Source organism: Pantherophis guttatus, chromosome 1 (assembly GCF_059756535.1).
Source record: "Pantherophis guttatus breed Tessera chromosome 1, ASM5975653v1, whole genome shotgun sequence".
Lineage (NCBI taxonomy): Eukaryota > Metazoa > Chordata > Lepidosauria > Squamata > Colubridae > Pantherophis > Pantherophis guttatus.
Window position 1 is genome coordinate 217367975 of NC_142063.1, and position 22895 is coordinate 217390869.

General features: G+C 41.4%; 1 protein-coding gene across 2 annotated transcripts in view; it reads left to right on the top strand.

Moving 5' to 3' along the window:
• PXDN (peroxidasin) overlaps positions 1-22895 on the top strand; it is an 87249-nt gene continuing 64354 nt past the window's right edge. The window contains exon 1 of one of the 2 annotated variants that reach the window (XM_034432003.3): positions 1-685. In XM_034432003.3, coding sequence (XP_034287894.2) covers positions 474-685 — 212 coding nt within the window. In that variant the 5' untranslated portion in view covers positions 1-473. The remainder of the gene's footprint in view (positions 686-22895) is intronic. The other variant, XM_034432004.3, reaches the window with a different exon arrangement.

Here is a 22895-nt window from a genome sequence, read left to right on the forward strand (position 1 = left end):
CTCGCCTCAAGATGCAGCAAGGGAAAGGGAGCCACTTTGCGCCGCCTCTCCTCTTCACGGCGCTCGCCTTCCTCACAGCTGGCGGGAAAGGAGCCACAAGGGGGGTGGGGGGGGGTGGCCGGCCTCTTCCGTGCCTTCCCGAGGGACAGAGGGAAAGCAAGGCCAGTCCCCCTCAAGGCAGAGAGAAAAGCGAAGGGGAATCCACGGCAGGGCCAGGCTAGCCGGCGGGGCGGTCGCTTCAGCAGCCGCCCCCCCCACCCCGTCTCCTCCTCCTCCTCCTCCTCCTCCTCCTCCTCCTCCCTCTCCGGGCCGAGCGCTGGGGAGGTGCTCGCTGCCGCAGCCCCAGCCTCTCTGTCCGCGGCTCGCCCAGCCAGCGCTGCGAGCGGGGTTAGTCGGACAGCGCGAGGTTTGCCGCCGCCGCCGCCGCCCCTCTTCGCCCCCTGGCAGTCTCTCTGGCGCTGGCGCTCGGCGGCATGGCGGGGAGCCTTCCGGGACTGTGTTGCGGGTTGCTGCTGCTCCTCTTGCCTCCTCTGGCTTCCCCGCAGCAGCCCCCGGCTCCGCCGCCGACGCTCCAGCGGGGGAGCGTGTGGTGCCCCAGCCGCTGCCTCTGCTTCCGCACCACGGTGCGCTGCATGCATCTCATGCTGGAGAGCGTCCCGGCCGTGGCCCCGCAGACCACCATCCTGTAAGTGGGAGCGGCTCTCGGGGCGGGGGAGAAGGGGTCGTCTTCGGTGCGGCCCTTTGTTTGCCGCCCGAGGGGCTCTTGCGGGTTGGGGAGGGAGAGCTCAAGGAGGGGAGCTCAGCTGTGGGCTTTCTTTTGTTTGCTCCGGCCGCAACTTTAGTCGTTTGCTTCGAGAGTCCTTTGGCCGCCATCCACCCGCTCCAAAAGTTGGAAGGCGGGGAGAGGATCCACGACCCGGCGATGTTAAACGGCCTTTAAACGGAGTTTTTAGCTGTGGGAAACTCGGAAAGGATTGGAGAGTTGGCGACTTTCCGGATAAAATCGAGCGTTGAAAAATTAACCGTGTTTGTGACTTGCCTGGGTTGTTCCCGCTGTGTTCAATAATGGCAGGGGCTCCGGATGAATTCGCGGTGGGCTTTTCACCGCACCAACTTCAACAGAAAAAGCCTTATGTGATTTCGGTTTTCCTAGTCGTTTGGTTTAGTCTTTCTTTTCAGAGTGTTTGACCTGTAGTTTAAAGATCTTTTGTCTTTTTTAGGCACTTTAGCCACTAACACAAGCTTGTGCATCTTTTCCAAAGCCTTTGAAAAGTCTTTGTTGTACAGTAGCGGCTTTTCACTTATCTTGAATTCAGAATATCTGTGAAAAGGTCTGATGGGATATCCTAAAAAACTTAGAACTAGGCACCATTGTAAGTTTTATGCATATATGTATTCTCATTATGGGAATGTGACTTTTGTATATATGGTTTGTATTTGAGCCAAGGAGATGGGAGTTCCACATGTGCCTTCAAAGTTTTTGTAAACAGTCAGACATGAATATTTGTATATGAATTTTAATTTTGCCCCCTTTCCCCATTATAACCAGTTATGAGATGTTTTAAAACATGAATCTTATCAGTGGCTTTAAGTATGACATTTTTCATCAGAGAGGGAAACACCTATGGGGAATACTCCATTGATATAAGGTAAGGTCTTTGTGTGTGTGTGTGTGTTTAAAAGCATCTTGTATAAAACACAAGCCTAGGATGGTGAACAGTTAAAAATGGTGCAGAACTCTGTTGTAACATCAGTGCTTGACTTCAATGTTTGGAATCACATCTGTTTGTATGCAGTTATCTGGAAGTGATCCTGTAGTCTCAAAATTCTGATGCACATGTGTCCATTTCAGAAAAAGATGCATAAACCACCTTCCACTTAACTTTACACATATATTGTATAGATATGAACAAGATAGTTCCACATTTGCTACAAGCCATCTAACCTAAGTCCTAGTCACTTAAGAAACACATTCATATAGTTAACTTGGCAGCAGTACAGAAATGACTGGTCACTGCCTTCTCTGTTGTTGTTTCCCTGTCTAACTTCCAGTCCAATCCTTCCAGTCCTAAAAACTAAAGACATCTGCTTTTTCATATTGTGGTAATTCTCTCACAAAAAGGCATAGCCTGAATTGACTTTCCCCAGTTCCAAATGGGGTGGATTGTAACTCCCAACATTTCCGGCACCCAGCTATATTGGCTGGGAATTTAAGCTATGTTGTCCAAGTATGTCCCAGCATATTTGGACAACAATGGAGAAGGTATTTGTGTACTCCATATGGAGAATTGCTTCAAATTCACAGGAGTAAAAGTCTGCAAGAGCCAGTTCCTTACAGGCTGCTATATAAATATTTTAAATTTTCTGGCAGTCAGGTATCTGGGAGTTTCCAAGAATTGTCTTTTGGCATTTTCTTTTTTAAAAGTGTTTTTCAATTCTTTCTCTTTTAAAAAATATATACAAAACCATTGATTTCTTTATTATTTGTAATATTCATGTTCTTGTACAGTAACAAACTGCAAGACTCCAATGTTCAACTTCACTCTTCAGAAGTATTCCTGTAAGACAATTACTTTTTCTTTATTTATTCAGAAATAAGTCTTCTACATGTTTTGGGATAACTTTTCCAGATAAATATGCTTGGAACTATGTTTACTTGTGAACGCTATAATAATTAACTATAGTGTAACATCTTATAAATCCTAGTGAAAAATTGCTTTTGAGTTGTTTAAATTTCTCTTAAGAATATTTTCTTTTGTTTCATAAAACCAAAAAATAAAAAGTGCTATGTTGCCATTAATTGAGTCTTGGCTTAATACATGATCTTTTCATTGGATGTTCTTCAAACTTCTATAAAAGTTGTTAAATAACTGACTAATGTGGAAAATGGGTGCTTAATGTTTCTTGCATTGCATTGAAAAACTACACTGACAAGGGAACTTTTGTATTGCTCAGAACATTCTTTATGACATTTCCTGTCATTCTCTTTTGCAAATGAACCTCAATGAAGCTTTATGTTGAAATTTTCTGTCAAGTCAGAAGATTTAAATAGATGTATGAATAATAGTTGATTGATAAAAGTACTCATACAGATAGTCCTTGACTTACGACCCCAATTGACCCTGGAGTTCTGGTTGTAAATCATTGTATTAAAAAGTCTCAATGTGAGTCTTACGTCATATTCTGTAGATCAAGAATTGACAATCTGGTGGTATTATCTAGATGCTTTGGACAATAACCAACATAATCCTAGATTATAGATCATGCTGGCTGAGATTTGTGGGAGTTGTAATGCAAAATATTCTGAGGGTATGACATTGCTTACTTCTGGTACCGAGGCACCATTTGTTGAATAATGAATAAGCAGGATTTGTATGAACATCTGCCCAATATATCTGAAACACCATTACTTTATCTTCCATGTTACATTATCATAGTGTCTAAATTTTAATTGTAATATGGACTTTGTGATAACACATGTGTTTTTAATATTAAATTATCACCAGATTTAAAATATATAAATGTTGTAAACTAAGTGTAAAATAATCAGGTTTCCTCTTGTTTCCATACTACATAGAACAGAAGAAATTTTATTTTTTGTTCTGTCTAAAGCTTGTTCGTGATATTAAATATCATAGTTTGAAGGAAAATCGCTATGACTGAGATAGGAATTAAGCATTGTAAGCATTCCAGCAGAGTGTATTCTATGAACAAAACCACTGTGCTTTATCTCACTGGTTTACAGGATGTTGGAACAGCAATTTATGGCTTGTTAAGTGAAGTGTTATGTGTGGAAACAGTCTTACAAAATAAAAGTAGAATACTTTGTTTTAAGTCTAGATTGGTATAAAATTGTGCCATCAGTCTGGCAATCTTGCAAATTGAAGGAGTAAAATATAAATGCATTCCTTCTCATATTTCTGTAACTTTCTGCAGTTTGAGTGAATTTTATGCTGATGACATAAGATTCCTCCTTTCTATTCTTTTAGTGTCTATGATTGAGAATCCCCAAATCCCATGTTTTCCCAAAGAAATATGAAGGGGTGATGCATGGGTTGAGGGTTTTCAAAATTCTGAGTTGCTTTGGTTCTCTGCTGCACCCTCAGATGTCAGTAAAATATGGGCACCTTAACAGGAGTTAAAAATGCCAAAGTTGAGTTCTGGTTTAATGAAATCAAAGCTTCTCATTCCATTAAGATTTGCAGCATCCTCATTGAGACAAAAGAAAAAATCTAACTTTATATATTTGGTCCCCCTGAATTTTTTCTGTAATGTTATAAGTAAATTGCTCTTTCTAGTAAAGGTTGCACCTTGGTTATTATTGTCAAATCACTAGTAGGGACTAGTTTGCAGTAGAAATTTTTGTCTTCTTTTATCTTAGCAATTTCTGCAGTTTATTCTGACAACTTTCTTCTATTTCTTCATCTTTGGCGAAGTCTTTTGATATTCATCCTTGATGACTTCCTTAGGTTCATTCTACAGTTTCTCTGGTTCCTGATCAGTAAGGTTCAGGACTTCAGGGTGATTTGTGATGTTCTCTTTGAAATTGATGGTTGTGTGGTTAAGATCATATCCCGGAAACTTTAGCTTAAATTTGATTTTTCCATACTCCATCTGCTGATATCTGTATATATAAGCATCATTTTGGTTGTTTCAATTGCTAGGATAATAATATAAGCAGTATCAGTCACAGTGGTATCCTTCTGGATCAAATTAGGGGAGTGGGAGGCACATTTTTGTGGTCTTCCTTTCTCCAAGATTGCTTCCAGGTTGTGTTGCTGCAGGAGGAAAGATCTTTGCTGGATTCCACACACTCCACCACCTCCTCATTCCTGTTTAATAACTACATGAAGTTCCTGGGTGAGATTGAATAAAAGTGAATAAAAAGTTCAATAAAAATATGGTATGTGATCTGAAATTTTAAAAGAATGAAAATAATAGAATTAAAATAGCTGTGCATTTATATCACAAGGCAAGCTACTCAGAGGAGTTTGGCTAAATTGGCCAAGTGTTCTATCGTGCTCTTTGTCGAAAAGCGATTTGTTCAAATGTTGATGGAGAGAAGAAATGGGGGGAAAAACCCTCCTTTATTAAGTGAAGAGCTGGCCAAGCAAACATAGAACAACCAAAAACCTCTTCATACAAAGAGAACTACCTCGTTTTACAGAAAAGATTATGTGTATAGGTATGTGTGAAGAGATGTTAGATGAGAGAAACCTAGGTTGAAGATAGGCCAAAAAAAAAAAGGTTAGGAAAGAAAATAGACAAAACAATTATTGGAGGGGAACAGAATCACAAGATCCTGATGTAATTGATTCAGAACAAGTGTGACTAGTGCTTAATTTTTGAAAATGGGAATATTGAGGCTTTAATTTATATAGGAGTCGTGCTTACATTATGTCAAGTATGTACATTTCCATACTATACTTCCATATTAACCTCCAAGTTTGTACATTTGATAAATAAATGCATTTCCACACATTTGTATTCTATGAGTCTGCACCCCGGATCTTTTCAGTAACTAACAATGCTGCTTCTGCATCTTTCTCTATTCTTTCTCTATTCAATCAAATCCTCGGACCGCTGAGCAAACAGATCTAAGGTACAGAGCTTGTCATGTGCTTTGCAAAACTTTTTCCTCATGCAGTTAAAAAAAGGAATGTGCTCTTATTTATGTATTGGTCTAGAATTCACCAATACCAGACCTCATGGCAGGCATGGTAGCAAATAATTGTGCAGGCACTTCTCCCTATATTCTGGAACTTGCTAAGAACAGAAATTCATAGGCATGGATAAGATGCTTTATTGCCGACAAGATTTAAACCATATGTATGCAGAAGGTCTGCCTACCATACAAATAAGAATCTAAATTTATAGGTAGGTTTCTCCTTCAATTCTACGATTTTTTGTCTCACCTGTTTCAAAAACATGGCTGTTCTTTTCCTGGTGTTGAATTGGGAGACACATTTAATATTACAGTAATATAAAGATGGATCTAATGTTATATCACAACTTCTTTTCAGCATTGTAAATGCAATCTTCTAGATGCGGCTTATTCATAACTATTGGCTAAATATTTTATCAGTAGGTTTTTGCTATTTTTTTTCCTGATTCTTATCCTTCATGTTACATGTATTTCTGATTTGGCAGGGAGCTCATTGTGTAAATCAAATAAATTCCTAGATGAAAAGTGGGGTATAAATTTAGTAGTTAAGAAAAATCTAATCAATTCTAGTTTACATGAATATTATTCATTATATCTATGTGTATGTACATGGATCGATCCAGACTCAGAGATGTTGGTAGTAGGATCTAGGGGCAGCAGTTCTCACCCGGCCGCTTGTGGCTGGAATTCTGGAGGAGAACTGCCGCCCCCACCTCGCCCACCACCGAGAACAAGCAGCGCTGCTGCTGCTGCTCTTCTGGGGTGCCGAGTCGGCCAGGCACTCCTGACCACGGACACGCGTCGCAGTAGGCTGGAGGGCTGGGGCCACACAAGAAGCCCGCTCGGGCGGGATGCGAGGGAAGCCCTGGCCCGCCTGTCCGGGCCAACAGCTCTCTCCCCTAGGAAGTGACCACTGAGATCCTGTCTCCACATCTTTGGGCACGCGAACTGTTCTTCATGTGCGCATGTGCACCAGAAACCAGAAGACCAGGTAGCCAGCACGCATGTGCACGCCGGAAACCAGAAGATCATCTTCCCGGCGGGTGCATCTGCATCGGGCGACTGCTCTTTCAGTTTCTGGTGCTCCTGCTTGCGTGAAGACCAGCTGGCTGGGCACCGGAACCCAGAAGAGCAACAGGCGATGGCTCCGCATGCCCAGAGATATGGCTCTGCCTGCCACTTCTGGCATGCCTGCCATAGGTTTGCCATCACAATTATACACTATTATAACCATATAATTTATATGTGTGTATGTGTGGGTATGTATATGTGTGTGTATCCATATCATATATTAATAAAGTACACACCTTATTCATACACTATTTGATTGTCTGCAGAGCACTTACTAACTTTAACTTACATTTAAATAAAATTTGATTTTGTGTCTGCACTGTTTGTTTTAATTGCAAATTTTCAAAAATTTCTTTTTTGACATAATTTTTGATCCCCCACCCCCAGTTCTATATCAGAGCACTTGGACAGATAGGAGCTGGAATTAATCATGTCTCACATATAGGGATGGTGCTACTCATAAGCATTACAGACCTAAAGTTAACTATTCTTACTACAGTCTGCAAAGTTACAGAGTACATTTAGCAGAGTGGAATTTGATAAAAGTGAAAGATGCGTGGAGCTTTATGTTAGATTTTTCTAATGTGGAATCACATCATTTTCTCTATCATTTGGATGCCTGGCTCTCAATAACAGCACGAGCTGGGGTCACATGATCGCCATTTCTGACCTTGCCAGTTTCTACAAGCAAAAGTGGGAAAGTTGGAAGCAAAGTTGCTTCTTGCCGCAGCATCCCCCTTCCCCCACACAATCTCCCCAGGCCCTCCCAGGCCTCCCGCAACTCAACAACTGCCTGCATCGAGTTCTTCCCAGCCTCTTTCGACTTGCATAGTCTGCACTGGGCCTCCCAAGCCCTCTCTGGCCTCCTCAGTGACACTCCCCCCCTTCTTTATCTGGACTACCACCACTTTTCATTTAATGACTTATATGTCTTATATGCAACTGGGATTAGCTATTGCTAAGCAATGTGTCATTTTTTTATGTGCACATGCAATCCCTGTCCCAATTACACTTATAACTCAAGGATTCTCTTCCTAAATAATAAATTTATTCTGTCATGCTTTTTGTTTCCTTTGAACCCAGTGTTAATAGTTGCTATTTAGCTATATCTATGTCTATCTATAGCTATATACAGTGGGGCAAAAAAGTATTTAGTCAGCCACCAATTGTGCAAGTTCTCCCACTTAAAAAGATGAGAGAGGCCTGTAATTGTCATCATAGATAGACCTCAACTATGAGAGACAAAATGAGAAAACAAATCCAGACAATCACATTGTCTAATTTGGAAAGAATTTATTTGCAAATTATGGTGGAAAATAAGTATTTGGTCAATATCAAAAGTTCATCTCAATACTTTGTTATATATCCTTTATTGGCAATGACAGAGGTCAAACGTTGCTGGTATGTTGGCCCATTCCTCCATGCAGATCTCTAGAGCAGTGATGTTTTGGGGCTGTCGCTGGGCAACACGGACTTTCAACTCCCTCCAAAGGTTTTCTATGGGGTTGAGATCTGGAGACTGGCTAGGCCACTCCAGGACCTTGAAATGCTTCTTATGAAGCCACTCCTTCGTTGCCTGGGCGGTGTGTTTGGGATCATTGTCATGCTGAAAGACCCAGCCACATTTCATCTTCAATGCCCTTGCTGATGGAAGGAGGTTTGCACTCAAAATCTCACAATATATGGCCCCATTCATTCTTTCCTGTACATGGATCAGTCGTCCTGGTCCCTTTGCAGAGAAACAGCACCAAAGCATGATGTTACCACCCCCATGCTTCACAGTAGGTGTGGTGTTCTTTGGATGCAACTCAGCATTCTCTCTCCTCCAAACACGACGAGAATGACCATATGACATTCTCCCAATCCTCTTCTGCATCATCCAAATGCTCTCTAGCAAACTTCAGACGGGCCCGGACATGTACTGGCTTAAGCAGGGGGACATGTCTGGCACTGCAGGATCTGAGTCCCTGGCAGCGTAGTGTGTTACTGATGGTAGCCTTTATTACGTTGGTCCCAGCTCTGCAGGTCATTCACTAGGTCCCCCCGTGTGGTTCTGGGATTTTTGCTCACTGTTCTTGTGATCATTTTGACCCCACGGGGTGAGATCTTGTGTGGAGCCCCAGATCGAGGGAGATTATCAGTGGTCTTGTATGTCTTCCATTTTCTAATTATTGCTCCCACAGTTGATTTCTTCACACCAAGCTGTTTGCCTATTGCAGATTCCGTCTTCCCAGCCTGGTGCAGGTCTACAATTTTGTTTCTGGTGTCCTTCGACAGCTCTTTGGTCTTCACCATAGTGGAGTTTGGAGTGTGACTGTTTGAGGTTGTGGACAGGTGTCTTTTATGCTGATAACAAGTTCAAACAGGTGCCATTAATACAGGTAATGAGTGGAGGACAGAGGAGCCTCTTAAAGAAGAAGTTACAGGTCTATGAGAGCCAGAAATCTTGCTTGTTTGTAGGTGACCAAATATTTATTTTCCACCATAATTTGCAAATAAATTCTTTCCAAATCAGACAATGTGATTGTCTGGATTTGTTTTCTCATTTTGTCTCTCATAGCTGAGGTCTATGGTGACAATTACAGGCCTCTCTCATCTTTTTAAGTGGGAGAACTTGCACAATTGGTGGCTGACTAAATACTTTTTCGCCCCACTGTAGCTGGGATGGCAAACCTATGGCACACAGAGCCATCTCTCCAGGCATGTGAGCTGTCACCTGTTGCTCTTCCAGGTTCCGGTGCACCAGCGAGCTGATCTTCACATGTGTGGGAGAGCCGGAAACCAGAAGAGCAGCCGCCTGGTGCACACCCCACCTGGTCCTTTGGTTTATGTCGCACATGCACACTGGGCAACTGCTCTTCTGGTTTCCGGCTCTCCCATGTGCGGTGTGCCGGCGCGCCAGAACCTGGAGGAGTAACAGGCGATGGCTCACGTGCTCAGAAATGTGGAGGGGGATCCCGGCGGTCATTTCCTAGGGGAGCAGAGCTGTTGGCCAGGATGGGTGGGCCAGGGCTTCCTTCCCTCCCTGCCTGAGTGTGCTTCTTGTGCAGCCCCAGCCCTCCAGCTCACGGCACCGACACGCATCCATGGTCTGGAGCACCTGGCTGTCTCGGGCACCCTAGAAGAGCAGTAGCAGCAGTGGCAGCCACAGGGTGAGGGGCAGGAGTGACCAGCTGGCCTCCACAGCCCCTCCCTGCCAGCAAGCTGGGCCCTCAGCGGTGTTTCCATGTGTGAGGAGCTGTGCTCTCCAGCCCTCCTGGGGCAGCTTGCCTCCCCGTTGGGCTCTCCTCCTCCTCCAGCATCCCGGCCGGAAGTAGCAGCACGAGAGCCGCCCCGTCACCCCTTGCCCCTGGCTGCCCACACTGCCAGATGCTCCTGCCGCCGCCAAATGGTGAGGGCAGTGGTGGTTCTCGCGCTGCCACTTCCGGCTGGGATGCTGGAGGAGGAGGGGAGCTGTCCCAGGAGGGCCGGATGAGAGTGCAGTTCCTCATGCATGGAGATGCTGCTGAGGGCCCAGCTTGCTGGCAGGGGAACAGCTGTGCGGGCCAGCTGGTCATTCCTGCCCTCGACCTATGGCTGCCGCTGCTACTGCTGCTCTTCTGGGACAGCGGGGCTGTACAGGAGTTGAGTCCGCATGGGAAGAAAGTCCGGTGCCGGGGTAAGAGGTGTCGAACCCGGCACTCCACTCGACAACTCAGGGAAGGGAAGGAGAAGCGGTGGAGGAAATGGACATGCTTTAATGCTGAGCGAACTGTAGTTTCACGGGGTGTGGTGACGGTGGCACTGAAGTTAGGCAACTGGGGCTGGGAGAACTGAGAGTGTCGGAGGCAGGGGGAAGGGAGATGAGGTCACCAAAGAATACCGTCATGAAACCGACGCGGAAGAGGGTGGCTCAGAGGAAAGCATTCCACAACTGAGAGAAGTCCAGATGATCATCGGCGTGGCAGGTGGGCGGCATGGCTCTACAAAAAGCGCTGAGAAGCAGATGCTCTCAGCGCTGACTTTGAACTGTTTGAACTCAGCGTTTCCTCGGATCTAGCTTGCAGCTACATTAAACCACTGTTAAAAGCAATGGTCAAAGCAAACATTGATCATTTCAGCATGGTTTGTTTCTGCTGACAAGGTTTGTCCAGGAAGGCTGAGACCTCATGCATGAAGACGCCGCTGAGGGCCCAGCTTGCTGGCAGGGGAGCGGTTGTGGGGGCCAGCCGGTCGCTCCTGCCCTCGCCCTGTGGCTGCCGCTGCTGCTCTTCTGGGGGCAGCGGGGCTGTGTAGGAGTTGAGTCTGCATGGGAGGAATGTTCCGCGCTGGGGTAAGAGGTGCGCCAGCGGGAAGCGGTCATGCTCCCTTGGCAGAAGTGGTGGGAGGGGGAGCTGTGCTGTCTTGTTCTTGGTGGCAGGCTAGGGGGCGCTTCATTGACACCCTTCTGTTTTCTGCACATGCATGTGCATCGGGCAGCTGGTCTTTGTACGTGCATGCGTGCCAGAAACTGGAAGACCACGTGGCCAGTGTGCATGCATGCATCAGAAACCAGAAGATCATCAGCACGTGAATGCGGGCTGCTGTTCTGGTTTCCAGCGTGCGCGCACTCCCGTTTCAGCACTCGGTGCTGAAAAGGTTCGTCAACACTGCTATATAGCTTATTTTTGTTTTAAAATATAAACTTCAGAGCGAGAGAGAGAAAAAGGCAAAGTCTAGTCAGGATCCAAGGCTAGGAGGAGAAGCTTCAGAAATTATCTGCCTCAGGCAACATTTACCTCAGGAAAGATTGGTAAAACATGTCTAGTTAGCAATATTGCATAATATTATTTTTATTCTGGAATGTGTGTTAGGCCTAATGATCTCTGATGTCTGTTGTCCCTCATATTTGTGTCTCTGCACATACTGGTAAATGGTGTGATTTTTATATATCTTGGCACCCTCTTTTATCAGAGACTTTTTTTATTGGCAGATCTATCTTCTGCCTGCCAAGAACATTATCTTCTCCATTGTGTCGGGGAAGATCATCCAGGAATGGATAGTACTCTGCTTCTCTGCCTGGAGACTGAGTCAATTTTTCTTGGCCACGCCTCCCTTACCTGGGTCCTCCCCAGTTCGACGAAGGCATAGCGACGATGAGGCTCATACTGTTAAAACAGTAGCCCCTTCCGGACTATCAACCAGATGGTCACCAGGGTGGGGCTGGATGATCTTCCCCGAACCCTGAGAAGGAGCATATCAGTAGGATCAACGCCTCTTCTCCTTAGTAGTTTTCTGTGGAAGATTCCATTAAGGCTCTGGCTGGGATTTTAACAGCCCTGTATTTTTATTTCCCTTACTACTGGATATTTTACCTTTGACTACTTAAAAATGAGAAGGGATTTTCTTGCCTTTTCTTTTTTTTTTAATGAAGTAATTTTATTTATTGCTTGTAAGATTGCTCTATCTCCAAAAGAAAGGGGGCTGTTTTCCCCATCATATGCTGCAAAGTTTAAAACGCTAGAAGATGGTATCATAAAAATTATTTCATTTTAATTATTTTGGGGGGGATGATACTTGTCTCTAAGGCTATGGGTCATGGGACTCTTATTTGTTTGACATGCTGGTGTTAGGTGAAGGACACCAGGTAAAGATATCCCTTGACAAGATAGGTAATGGCAGCAATAAATATCAGGTACATAGGAAAAAGGCAGGGCCAAGATGTGTAAAACCCAGAGTATTTTGGGAAAGAGGAGGACTGAGAGCTCCCACTATTCACTCTGCTCCTACAAATGTGTATGTTCACAAACAAGTGCACACATATGCACATAGTCATATACTGTTTCTTCACCTTGTACGTTTTTTTTTCTGGGTCATTTCTCTGTGAAATGAGGTCAATTGAAAAGAACATTTGTGGGTGAATGTGAGGCATCTCTGGATGCAAACTAAAAAGTTGTGCCAATCAACATGCACAAATATGATGCTGTAGCATCGCTGTCTGCCCAATGACAAGGCTCCATTATCATGATTTCAGTTAGATATAAGAGAAAGTGGGAATAATGTCACGATGGCCATAAATTTCAAGGTGGTTCCAAGCAAAAGCTAAATGAATCCTGGCTCAGCAGGAATGGAATGTGTCAGATGTTGGGGGAGAAGGCTACCAACTTTAGATTCTTATTGTTTTGGGGCTCTTGTTGCTGGGAGCAGTTGATTCCTTTCAAAAGAGAGCTGAGCTAAATGAAGGTCTAAGACCCAACTGGAGAGATGAAGAAAGCCTGCAGACTTCCTTTCATTTAGACAGCTGCGACACTACAGTTGTTGCAGTCACCTATTTATCTTCAGCTAACATTCTTCTAATTTGAGGGAAAGTTATTTTTCATCAAGTAGTGCATATAGAATATATAACTCTGTTAGAAAGCCTAGATTGGAAGAGAATTGTATGGTGTTGAAAGGTAGGAAAAAATAGTATTAAAGGGCCAGCTGCAGTGCATCAACCTTATATTGAAGGACTACTGTTAGGTTTCAGTGCAAAGAACCTATTTAGGTTACTGAGCAAGATTCCTGTGTTAGAACAGTTTGCTTTGAAATTTAAAGTTAGGGGAAAAAAACTGCAATCCACTAAAGTCTGCCTCTTGTCATGTTAGAAATAGTGCTGTAGAAAGGGTCACTTGTGCCTATTACAGAAGCCTCACTTATGTGTACGCAGAACTAGTGATGCTATCAGGACAGGAGAAAGAGGCAGAGTTGAGCTTCCTTCTGCAGAAGGAACAGTATATGGACTCCGGATGTGTCAGAGATCACTTACCACATTAATGTGGTAAATCCCCCACATGACCATTAAATCTAGAATTAAAAAATACATAATGCTACTACAGTTTGTCACCTGCTTGCCTAAACAACTTCTGATTGTAGCTTTACTTACTAATGAGATCTGTTAATAACCTTCTATTGTCAGATCTATTTGTTAAGCTTCATTGCTAAAATACAGTGAGTAATATCAACAGTACCTTTCTGCTGACTGAACTTCATCTGCCAAAGAATGGATTCTTTCACCCCTTTGTTGATGAAATCTTCAGATTTACTGTGACTCCGATGTCAGCAAAGGGAAAGGGGAGTGAGGAAAAGATTGGAAGATCTTTTATGAAGGTAACCTAGGGACTCCTTTACATTATTTGTAAATGCCCCATTTGTATCCATTCCTTTTTTTTTCATTCTAGAATTATCCTGCATGGTTAATTTCCAAATTATAATGATGGTACAGTTAAAAGTTGGTGGTAACTCTGAAAAACGGTCATAAATCTCTCTTTTCAGTGCCCTTGTAACTTTGAGTGGTCACTAAATGAACTTGTAAGTCAAGAACTACATGTATTCTGCAAACAAGTTGAACCAACTGGGCTTGAGGGAATCATCTTTTCATAAGACACCAGTGCATCAATGCGGTTCAAGTGAACAACAGCACCTGGCTAAATTTGGCCCACTTTGGGAAAGTTAAACAAGGTGAGACCTGATCACTACTTGAATGGGAAACCACCAGGGCTGCAGGCAAACTGGCCTGGGAAATTGAAAAAAATATGAAACTATAGCAAACCACTAAAGTTTAGTTGCCAAGACTATGATTGTGTCCATCAGAGGTAAGCTCAGTTTGAAGGAGACTTTCAACCATGAAGAAGTTCAAAATAAATTCAAAATGCAAACTTAGTTTTCAGGAGAAAACAGTTGGAAACCCTGTCCCAAAAGTCCTTTTTCAAAAGGCAGATGGACTTTCTTTGTTTGTCCTTGAAGATGTTCTGAAGGAGCTTCATGGATGAGCAGCAAAACATCTTCAAGGACAAACAAAGGAAGTCCAGTTGCCTTTTGAAAAAGCACTTTTGGGACAACCATGACTGAGAATCTCCATAGAGTTGGAAACCCTGTTCCCCCCCACCCCTGATGCCTATTTTCTCTCTAATTCCTCTTTCAAAATTTGTGGGATTTCAACTCCTGGGGATTCTAGAATTTATTTGGAAACAATTATTCCAAGAGTGGTGAGGGAAATGTCTCCTTCCCAATCCTCTCTCTTGTTGTGTTTCCTATTTCCCCAGGCTGCTTTGTTTGAAATCTATTAGAAAACGTTACATAAACTAGAGACTCTGCTATCATTTTGGCTTGGTCTGTGCTGTAAGGCTTGATTTACTTGTTATCTTCTCATTTCATTGAAGAGCCCCAGTTGTAGGAAGGGTATCTTAATAAATGTGGATGTAACACTGTAACAGCAGCACAGTGTTTGACTACTGGCAGTAAACCAAGCAGTGCAGCCTCAGCCCAGCAGATATTATAACTCCGAAGAAGAAAACTTTGCATTTTTAACATAAATAGCTGATGACTCATGCATCTTAAGGACTAAAATGTTTGTTATGATACTAACTTTTAAGAATGCTACTTCATTTTATCAAATATATGAAGGCTATGCTGGCACAACATGGAAAACTCAGCCATCCCTTCGTCTAGTCAGGATATTCAGTTTTCGTATGCTAGCAGCGTGCAACCCAGGATGTTTGGTCTTTCACGTGTTAGTCATTTTTTTAAAACTCCCCAGCTGCCCAAAAGAAACGGGGAGGCTATCATTTCCTCTTTCCTGACTTTAAATTTTTTTCTTACTTTCACAAGACAAAATAATGTTCAGAAGACCATTGGAACCAGAGGTGGGTTCTAAATTTTTTTACTACCGGTTCTGTGGGCGTGGCTTATTTTGTGGGTGTGGCTTGGAGGTCATGTGACTGGGTGGGCATGGCTAGCTGGTCATGTGACCGGATGGCCATGGCTATGTGTATAGGGACTACTCAGAGGGCTGAAAAAAGTCATTTCTGACAGGTCCTCGCACTTTTGACTGGTCCTCACACTTATGACCATCCTCACATTTATGCCCGTGCAGTATTCTTAACAACCATGTCACTCATTTCACAACTGCTTCTTTTCACCATGGTGACAAGATAGGGCAAAAAATGTAAAATGTGAGGACAGTCGTAAGTTCGAGGACTGGTCAAAAGTGCGAGGACCAGTCAAAAATAACTTTTTCAGCCCTCTGAGTAGTCCATGTGCACAAAAGGATACAGCAATAGAGAGGGATGAAGGAAGGAGAAGAGAGAGGGAAGAAGGAAGGAGAGAGGGAAGGAAGAGAAGGGAGGAAGGAAGGGAAGGGAAATTAAGAGTAGGAGTGAGGGTAAGAGAGGGAGGAAGAGAGGAGGAGAAGGAGAAAGGAAGAGGAAGTAGGGAGGAGAAGAAGAGGGGGGAAAGAGAAAGTAAGAAGGAAAGAAAAGAGAGAGGTGGTAGGTTTGAGGAGAAAGATTGCTGTACAATAAAAAAGATGAAAGGAAAGAAAGGCAACCCCAAACAAATATAAAGATATTAAGATAAAGAATGAATTGTTAAACTTTAAAGAATAAAAGAGAACAAATATGAATAAGTAGCAATAATTAGAAACACACAAACAAACATACAACGTATTTTCTTTGAACAGAGTATTTGGTCGGTTCACAAATTTAAACAGTGTTTAGTCATTTCAATTAAATTTACAATTTCTATATTTCCTTTTTGCCATATTTATTCCTCATCTATTTTTTAAAAAAACCAATATTACCCTTCATCCTCATCTCTAATCTTAATCAAATTCAATTTTTCCCTTCTATTCTATATTATACCCCTTCCCATTGTCATCTATTTTTTTTCCATCCTCACATTGGTTAATTATGTAATATTACAGTAGTTTAATAGAAATACAACATTTTAATATAAATCAATTATATAACTATCTTTTTTGTATATTAATCAATATGAACATGAATATTCCAATTATTTCTATGCAATCCAATTTCTTACAAATCAATTAATTATATTTACCAATAATAATAAATCAAATAATTTCCCCCATATATTCCTCCAAACCACAACTTAATCATTTCTGCTTTCAACACAATATACAATTAATAGTATCTCAATTATTACAATTCCCTAGTTAAATAGAGCTTTTTTTCTTTTGTGTTTTAAAATCTTGAACTCTCCTCTTTTGCCCTAAATTTCCCATTGTTTGCACCTACCTTTTTTGGTGAGGAAAAAGAAAAGAAATCTGCCTCTGCCTAATTTTTCAAGGTAACAGCCAACACCCTGCTTTACTTTCAGTTTCGTTTTCAGCTTGATTTGCATAAGGAAAAAAAAAATCTGCTCCAGCAATTTAGCTCTTTGCAGCAAGCAGCCGAGCCCTGCGCAAAACGGCTGAGAGCAAATCAGCTGAGAGTCGGGAGGCAGATCTAATCAAAGGGCTAATTAGCCTATGCTGAAGCTGAAAGGAGTTGTTCTTTTTGCTGTTTGCTTGCAAGGAGGTAACTGCTGCGAGGCACAGGCCAAAGGGTGGGGGCCACCCTCCTTGCCACTTAGCGCTCTGTCCCCCCTTTTGCCTCTAGTGCCCCCCTGCCGCCCCCCTTGCCTCTTACCGCCCCCCTAAGGCATCCCACCGCCCCCCGGGGGTGGTACTGCCCACTTTGGGAACCACTGGCTTAACTACTTAACTACTTAACAACTGGTTCTACCAAAGTAGAATCCCACCACTGGGTCTACCCATTTATTTTTGCAGGCACCGGTCTACTTATTTGTTTTCTTTCAACACTGATCAGCTGTAGGGCGGCCCTTTGAAGCCCCGCAGCAAGAGTTTAAACAGTTTTTTTCCCTCTAGCCATCAGCTGGGACTCAGGAGGCAGCAATAGATTGGGGGTGGGGCCAAATAAAAGGTAAGAATAACGCGGGTGGGGGGGTGGGGAGGCAGAACCGGTTCGGTGACACCATATTGTCACCGCTACCGGCTCGGCCAAACCGGGCCGAACCGGGAGGAACCCACCACTGATTGGAACAAAGTTACAGGGTTGATACCACCATTCCAGATGATACATCCTCTCTTCCTATTTTTTATCATCCCCTGTGTAGCTATGGAGGATGAAAGCTACTTTAAAAACAGCAATAGGAGCTTGCATAGAGGTTTTTGTAGGATACTGGCTCAATTATAATTGTTACATATCCTGGCCCCGCTAAATTAATTAATATATTGCATGCTAAGAAGCATTTTTCAAAGTTTAAGGCTTAAATGGTAGAACTGTAAGACTTGATAAACTCCCTCCAAATTCCTTTGTATGAGAATGGCATCTTTATATTCAGATGTAAAATGTCTTGGAGTGACTTGAAATGTTCGCTCATTTGGTTTTTAATATTGCAGTATCTGATGTCTGTTTTCCTCTTCTTTCAAAGAGATGGACATGTTCGACTTTCATAGAATGTGGAAAGTATCATTTGAACTGAAGTGAACTGAATACCTGATGTTATAGATGAGTTACTTTGGTCCTGTAGATATTGCTAGAGTAGATAGTGTAAGATTCAGTTTCTATGCCTGTATCTCTGTTATATGTCCTGTTGCTAGCCAGTGAACTTTTAATTAGGGCTCTATAAGCAAATAGAGGCCGGTCACCAAGAGCCCGAGAGAGAGAAAAATAGTATTCAGTATTGATTATAAATAATTGATGATATATTTGAATGGCTTTAGATGGAAATATAAGTGATGCATTTTGACAGTTTACCCTCTAATCAGATCATTAGTCTTGGTACCACACTAGCAACTCTGGCTTTGTTTATTTGGTGTCTCCCTACTCATTAAGAATGAGCCTGTAGCCTGAAAAATCACTAATTGAATTATTTTAGTTGTGAATATCTGTCTTAGAATTATGAATAGGTATGTGATTTGGTAAGTAGAGTCAGTGTGCTGCAGTGTTTAAAAGATTAGACTAGGACTGCAGAGTTCAAGTTCATTCTCAGCTATTGAAGCTTCCCAGATGATTTTAAGCCAGTCACCTCTTCTCAACCCAACCAATTTCACAAGAATTGTGGAAAACATTGGAGGAGGGAATGCTGTGTTTGCCAGTTTTAGCTCCTGAAAGAAAGGTAGGATAGAAATCGAACAACAAACAAATAATAAAAGTAATGCCTATATCTCTATTATGTTGGTGGTGATCTTTAAAATCCAGTAGAAGGGCTATTAGGTATGGGCTGCAGAATTCCAGATGACCACAAGATAGTAGCAAAAAATGCTGAAAACTCTTTATTGCCACCTAATGATCATTCACAACCCATAGTGCTGACCATACTGAAGTCCTAAAGGTCAAAAATATTTAAAGTGGAAGTAGGAACAAGGGTCAGCACTCATAACGAGAACATAAAACATGGAATATAGAATCATACTGGAAGGGACCTTGGAGGTCTTGTAGCCCACTCCCTGCTCAGGGCCACATTTAGGTTCACAATTTTGATGTACATTAGATTCCTTCCCTAAACTAACTCTATCATCTGGGAAAATGGATAAATATTGAAACACTGCATTGTGAGTTAATTCTGTAATTTGCTATATTGTTTGTGAACATTTAATTAAATTGCAATTCCTTTGCTGTTTGAGTTCAAAGATATATTATCATCTGTAAACTATCATTACATACAACATGATGCAGTCTTTCTATAAACAATGCCACTTTTATTATATTTCTTATATTATTGCAAGCAGTAAAATCTAGACAGAGTTATTTCCTCAGGTCCTTGACTCACACAACTTTTATTGAGCTACTGCATTTCAGCCATTGGGTAACAGTTCTGCACTCGAGTTTTGTTTTCTTTATAGCCAGAAGCTTTAGTTTTATCTTCCACTTTTCTTTTTCTATAACAACCATTCAATCAGCTCTAAAGTTTATATCTGGTGAAACAGCTGCATCACTCTGATATATCAAGTATTCTTCTATTCCACAAAATTAGCAACTTGCATATTTGCATTTAGTTCCATTTTTAGAATATGAATGTTTGCATCTGTTTTTGACCTTCTTAATTGTTGCCAGGACACAAGTTGTACTGTTGAGTTGCATGTTCTAATTTGCACTCAGGCACAGTGGATTAATAGGCTCAGGCTGTTAACAAACATATATGAGACTAAGAAAACAATCTTGGAAATGGCAGACACAGCTGTGGAATTTGCAGGAGTCATATTTTCCCTCTGGCTTTTTCTGGGGGAGAATATTCTGGGCAGATTGAGAAAGTAATGATAAAGAAGAGGCTTTGTGTAGCACTGAATTGCTCATTACTTACAGTTCTAATGGAAGTGGGATATTTCAAATGAGGGAACGTTGATCTGCAGTATATTCCATCAAAATGCTCCAATTAAATGACACTCCGGCCATCTTTAATAATGTCTTTAGATAGACTAGCCACGTTTATGTTAACAATGCATTAAAATGATTTGAAGCTTTTTATATAAAGCTGTAATAAATATTCTTAATTTTTTTTAAAAAGCTGAGCATTCTCCTTAAATTTTATCAATACCACAGCAAAATACTATCCTGGAAATAAGAAAAGGGCTCATCTTGATCTTTGTTTAAAAAAAAATACCCATCTCACTAGAAGATACAAAGCAAATGTACTCCCTGGTACTGTTCATTCAGCAAAGGAGGCACTGTATTAAGGCTAAACATATCAGTTCAGATGAGAAATTAATAATAGTGATATAAAATTAATTTGAGAATTATTAACACTTCTATAATGATTTTGACTGATTTCTTTAAATTCTATAACTAAAATAACTATATCTCTTAACCTACTGGTGGCTGTTTGTCTTTTATAGAGGACTGGTACCTTGGAAGAACTCTCTTGATAATTATATTTATTTCTTATTTTGATTGATTTTATAATTTGATGAAATTGTAGTTCACCAACAGTCTTTTGATTATCAGGAATTATTTAATGGATGAGTGGGCAGATGAATGAATTGATGGATGGATGGATGGATGGATTATTGTTTGACTGTGTACCAAAAAGTCATTTTCAACTCCTAGCGATCCCATAGATTTTCTTCAAGAAATAAAAATATGGGGACACTTGATTGGGAAAGTCCAGTGAAAAAGATAAAGACATATTTTCAAATGGTCAGATCTTTCTACTTTTCTGAGTACTTAAGGTACATAATCTTGTAAAACTATGGATTATTATACAAACAAGATTCTTGGAGGTTTCTGCTAATCTTGCTACCTGTCTGCAGAATCCAGAGCTGTATACCCAAAATGTCAGATAGGAGGAACAATGGAAGAAGATTATCCTCAGGCTCTGCAGGATAATTTCTTACATGAATCTGGAGTTTTTGATATCAGGCAAAATCCACAGTAGGTGCAGAGGCAGTGTGTTTCTGACTATGACTTTTCAAAAGATAAATAGTGGTCTTTTGCTCAATGTAAGACCTCCTACTAATTAGCTAGATAAGACAATGCTAGATTTAAAAATATTCTTGATCCTGAGGTTAGTGAAAAATAAATAGTTGTGAGTAGATGTTTTTGACAGATGTTGGTGATTATAATTATTCATGGTTCATGGTATGTGTGCAAGAGAAACATGTTATGTTTTTATGCATGAGAGAGAGAGAAATGCTACACTGATTAATGTATCCTCCCTTTGGTTCCCAATTTGAACATAGGAAGGAGATTAAATCTATTTTATTTGATTCTTTCGGGACTCCAATGCTTGACAACTTAAGTTTGGATAGTACTCAGTTTTATGTCACATATTCAGGGGCTAGAAATTACATTGATGTGGAAACTTTTCTTGGGGATATCTGTTTCCAGATGATGTATACTTGGGTTAGATACAATTTATTTTTGCCCTTGCATTTTCCTCTCAATTAGCTACAGGCATTGGTTGCTGATGATAGAGATACAAACATTCAAAATATCGGGAGGGACCCAGATGAGGGAAACTTACTTTGTGTCTGGAGAAACAACACAGCTGTCTATATAATTGAACAACTTTATTTGCTGGTTAAATAAAGCTGGTTATGGGATATTAGCTCTTTTGTGTTCTGCAGCTTGGGTTCCATGAAATTACCAAAAGAATAAAAAGTAAAGTCCTCCCCCAAACTGAGTTTGGTTTCTGGTGTCTATATATAGAGATTTATATGATCTTTTTGCAGTGGTGGGTTTCAATTTTTTTTTTCTACCGGTTCTGTGGGTGTGGCTTGGTGGGCGTGGCAGGGGAAGGATACTGTAAAATCTCCATTGCCACCCCAATCCAGGGGAAGGTTACTGCAAAATCCCCATTTCTTCCCGATCAGCTGGGATTTGGGAGGCAGAGAATAGATGGGGGCCAGTCAGAATTTTTACTATAGGTTCTCAGAACTACTCAAAATTTCCGCTACTGGTTCTCCAAAACTGGTCAGAACCTGCTGAAACTCACCTCTGTCTTTTTGGCAACAATATGGAAATGGTTTCTAATTGCCTTCTTCTGATATATTTTTCAATTCTGCAGGCTAGGCATTTGGGATTTCCTGGTACTGTTCCGAGTTGATTTAAGCTTATTTAATTTGATATCAACCCAGCTAAGCGAGATGCTGTGACATAATAATCTCTACTGGAGTACAAACATCTTTCTGTGCTGCCATGGTCCTCCTATAATTATAATCTTTCATTATAATTTTGGGACTTCTAGGAACAAGTACAGGTAGTCCTCACTTAATAATCTCAATTAGGACTGGCAACTCTGTCACTAAATGACACAACAGTTAAGTGAGACAACACAAGACAGTGACAGACATACAGTCTCATTTCTGCCTTGGTCATTAAGTGAATAACTGTGGATTATTGAGACATCATCACAGGAGTGCAACTTGTGATTTTACTGTCTTCATTGACTCTCATTGAAGCATGCAAATGACAAACATGAGACACAGCAACGGTTATAAACACCTATTGGTTGTGAAGTCCGAATCTCGATTACAGGACCATAAATGTGAGCACCAGTTGCAAAGTTATTTTTTCAGCACCATTGTAACTTTAACTTGCTAAACAGGGCAGTTTTTAACTACAGACTACCTTTTACATTCATGGAACCTTTAGAAATTATGTCATTGACTTGCTCCATAATTCAATATTTCTTTAAGATGCCCAGAATGTTAGTCGTGTTTAGTGGTAATCTGAAGACTTTGAATTTTATAGACATGTTGTTTAATCATTATCCCATTGATTTAGTATTGACCGCTTATGCCAAAAAGTGGAATATAAATGTTTAAAAGGAGCCTATTAAACCTTCTCTCAATTTCCTTTACTGACAAATTTGTGTGCAATATTTTAGAAAATAATGAATGAACAAATAAATAAATTGTTGT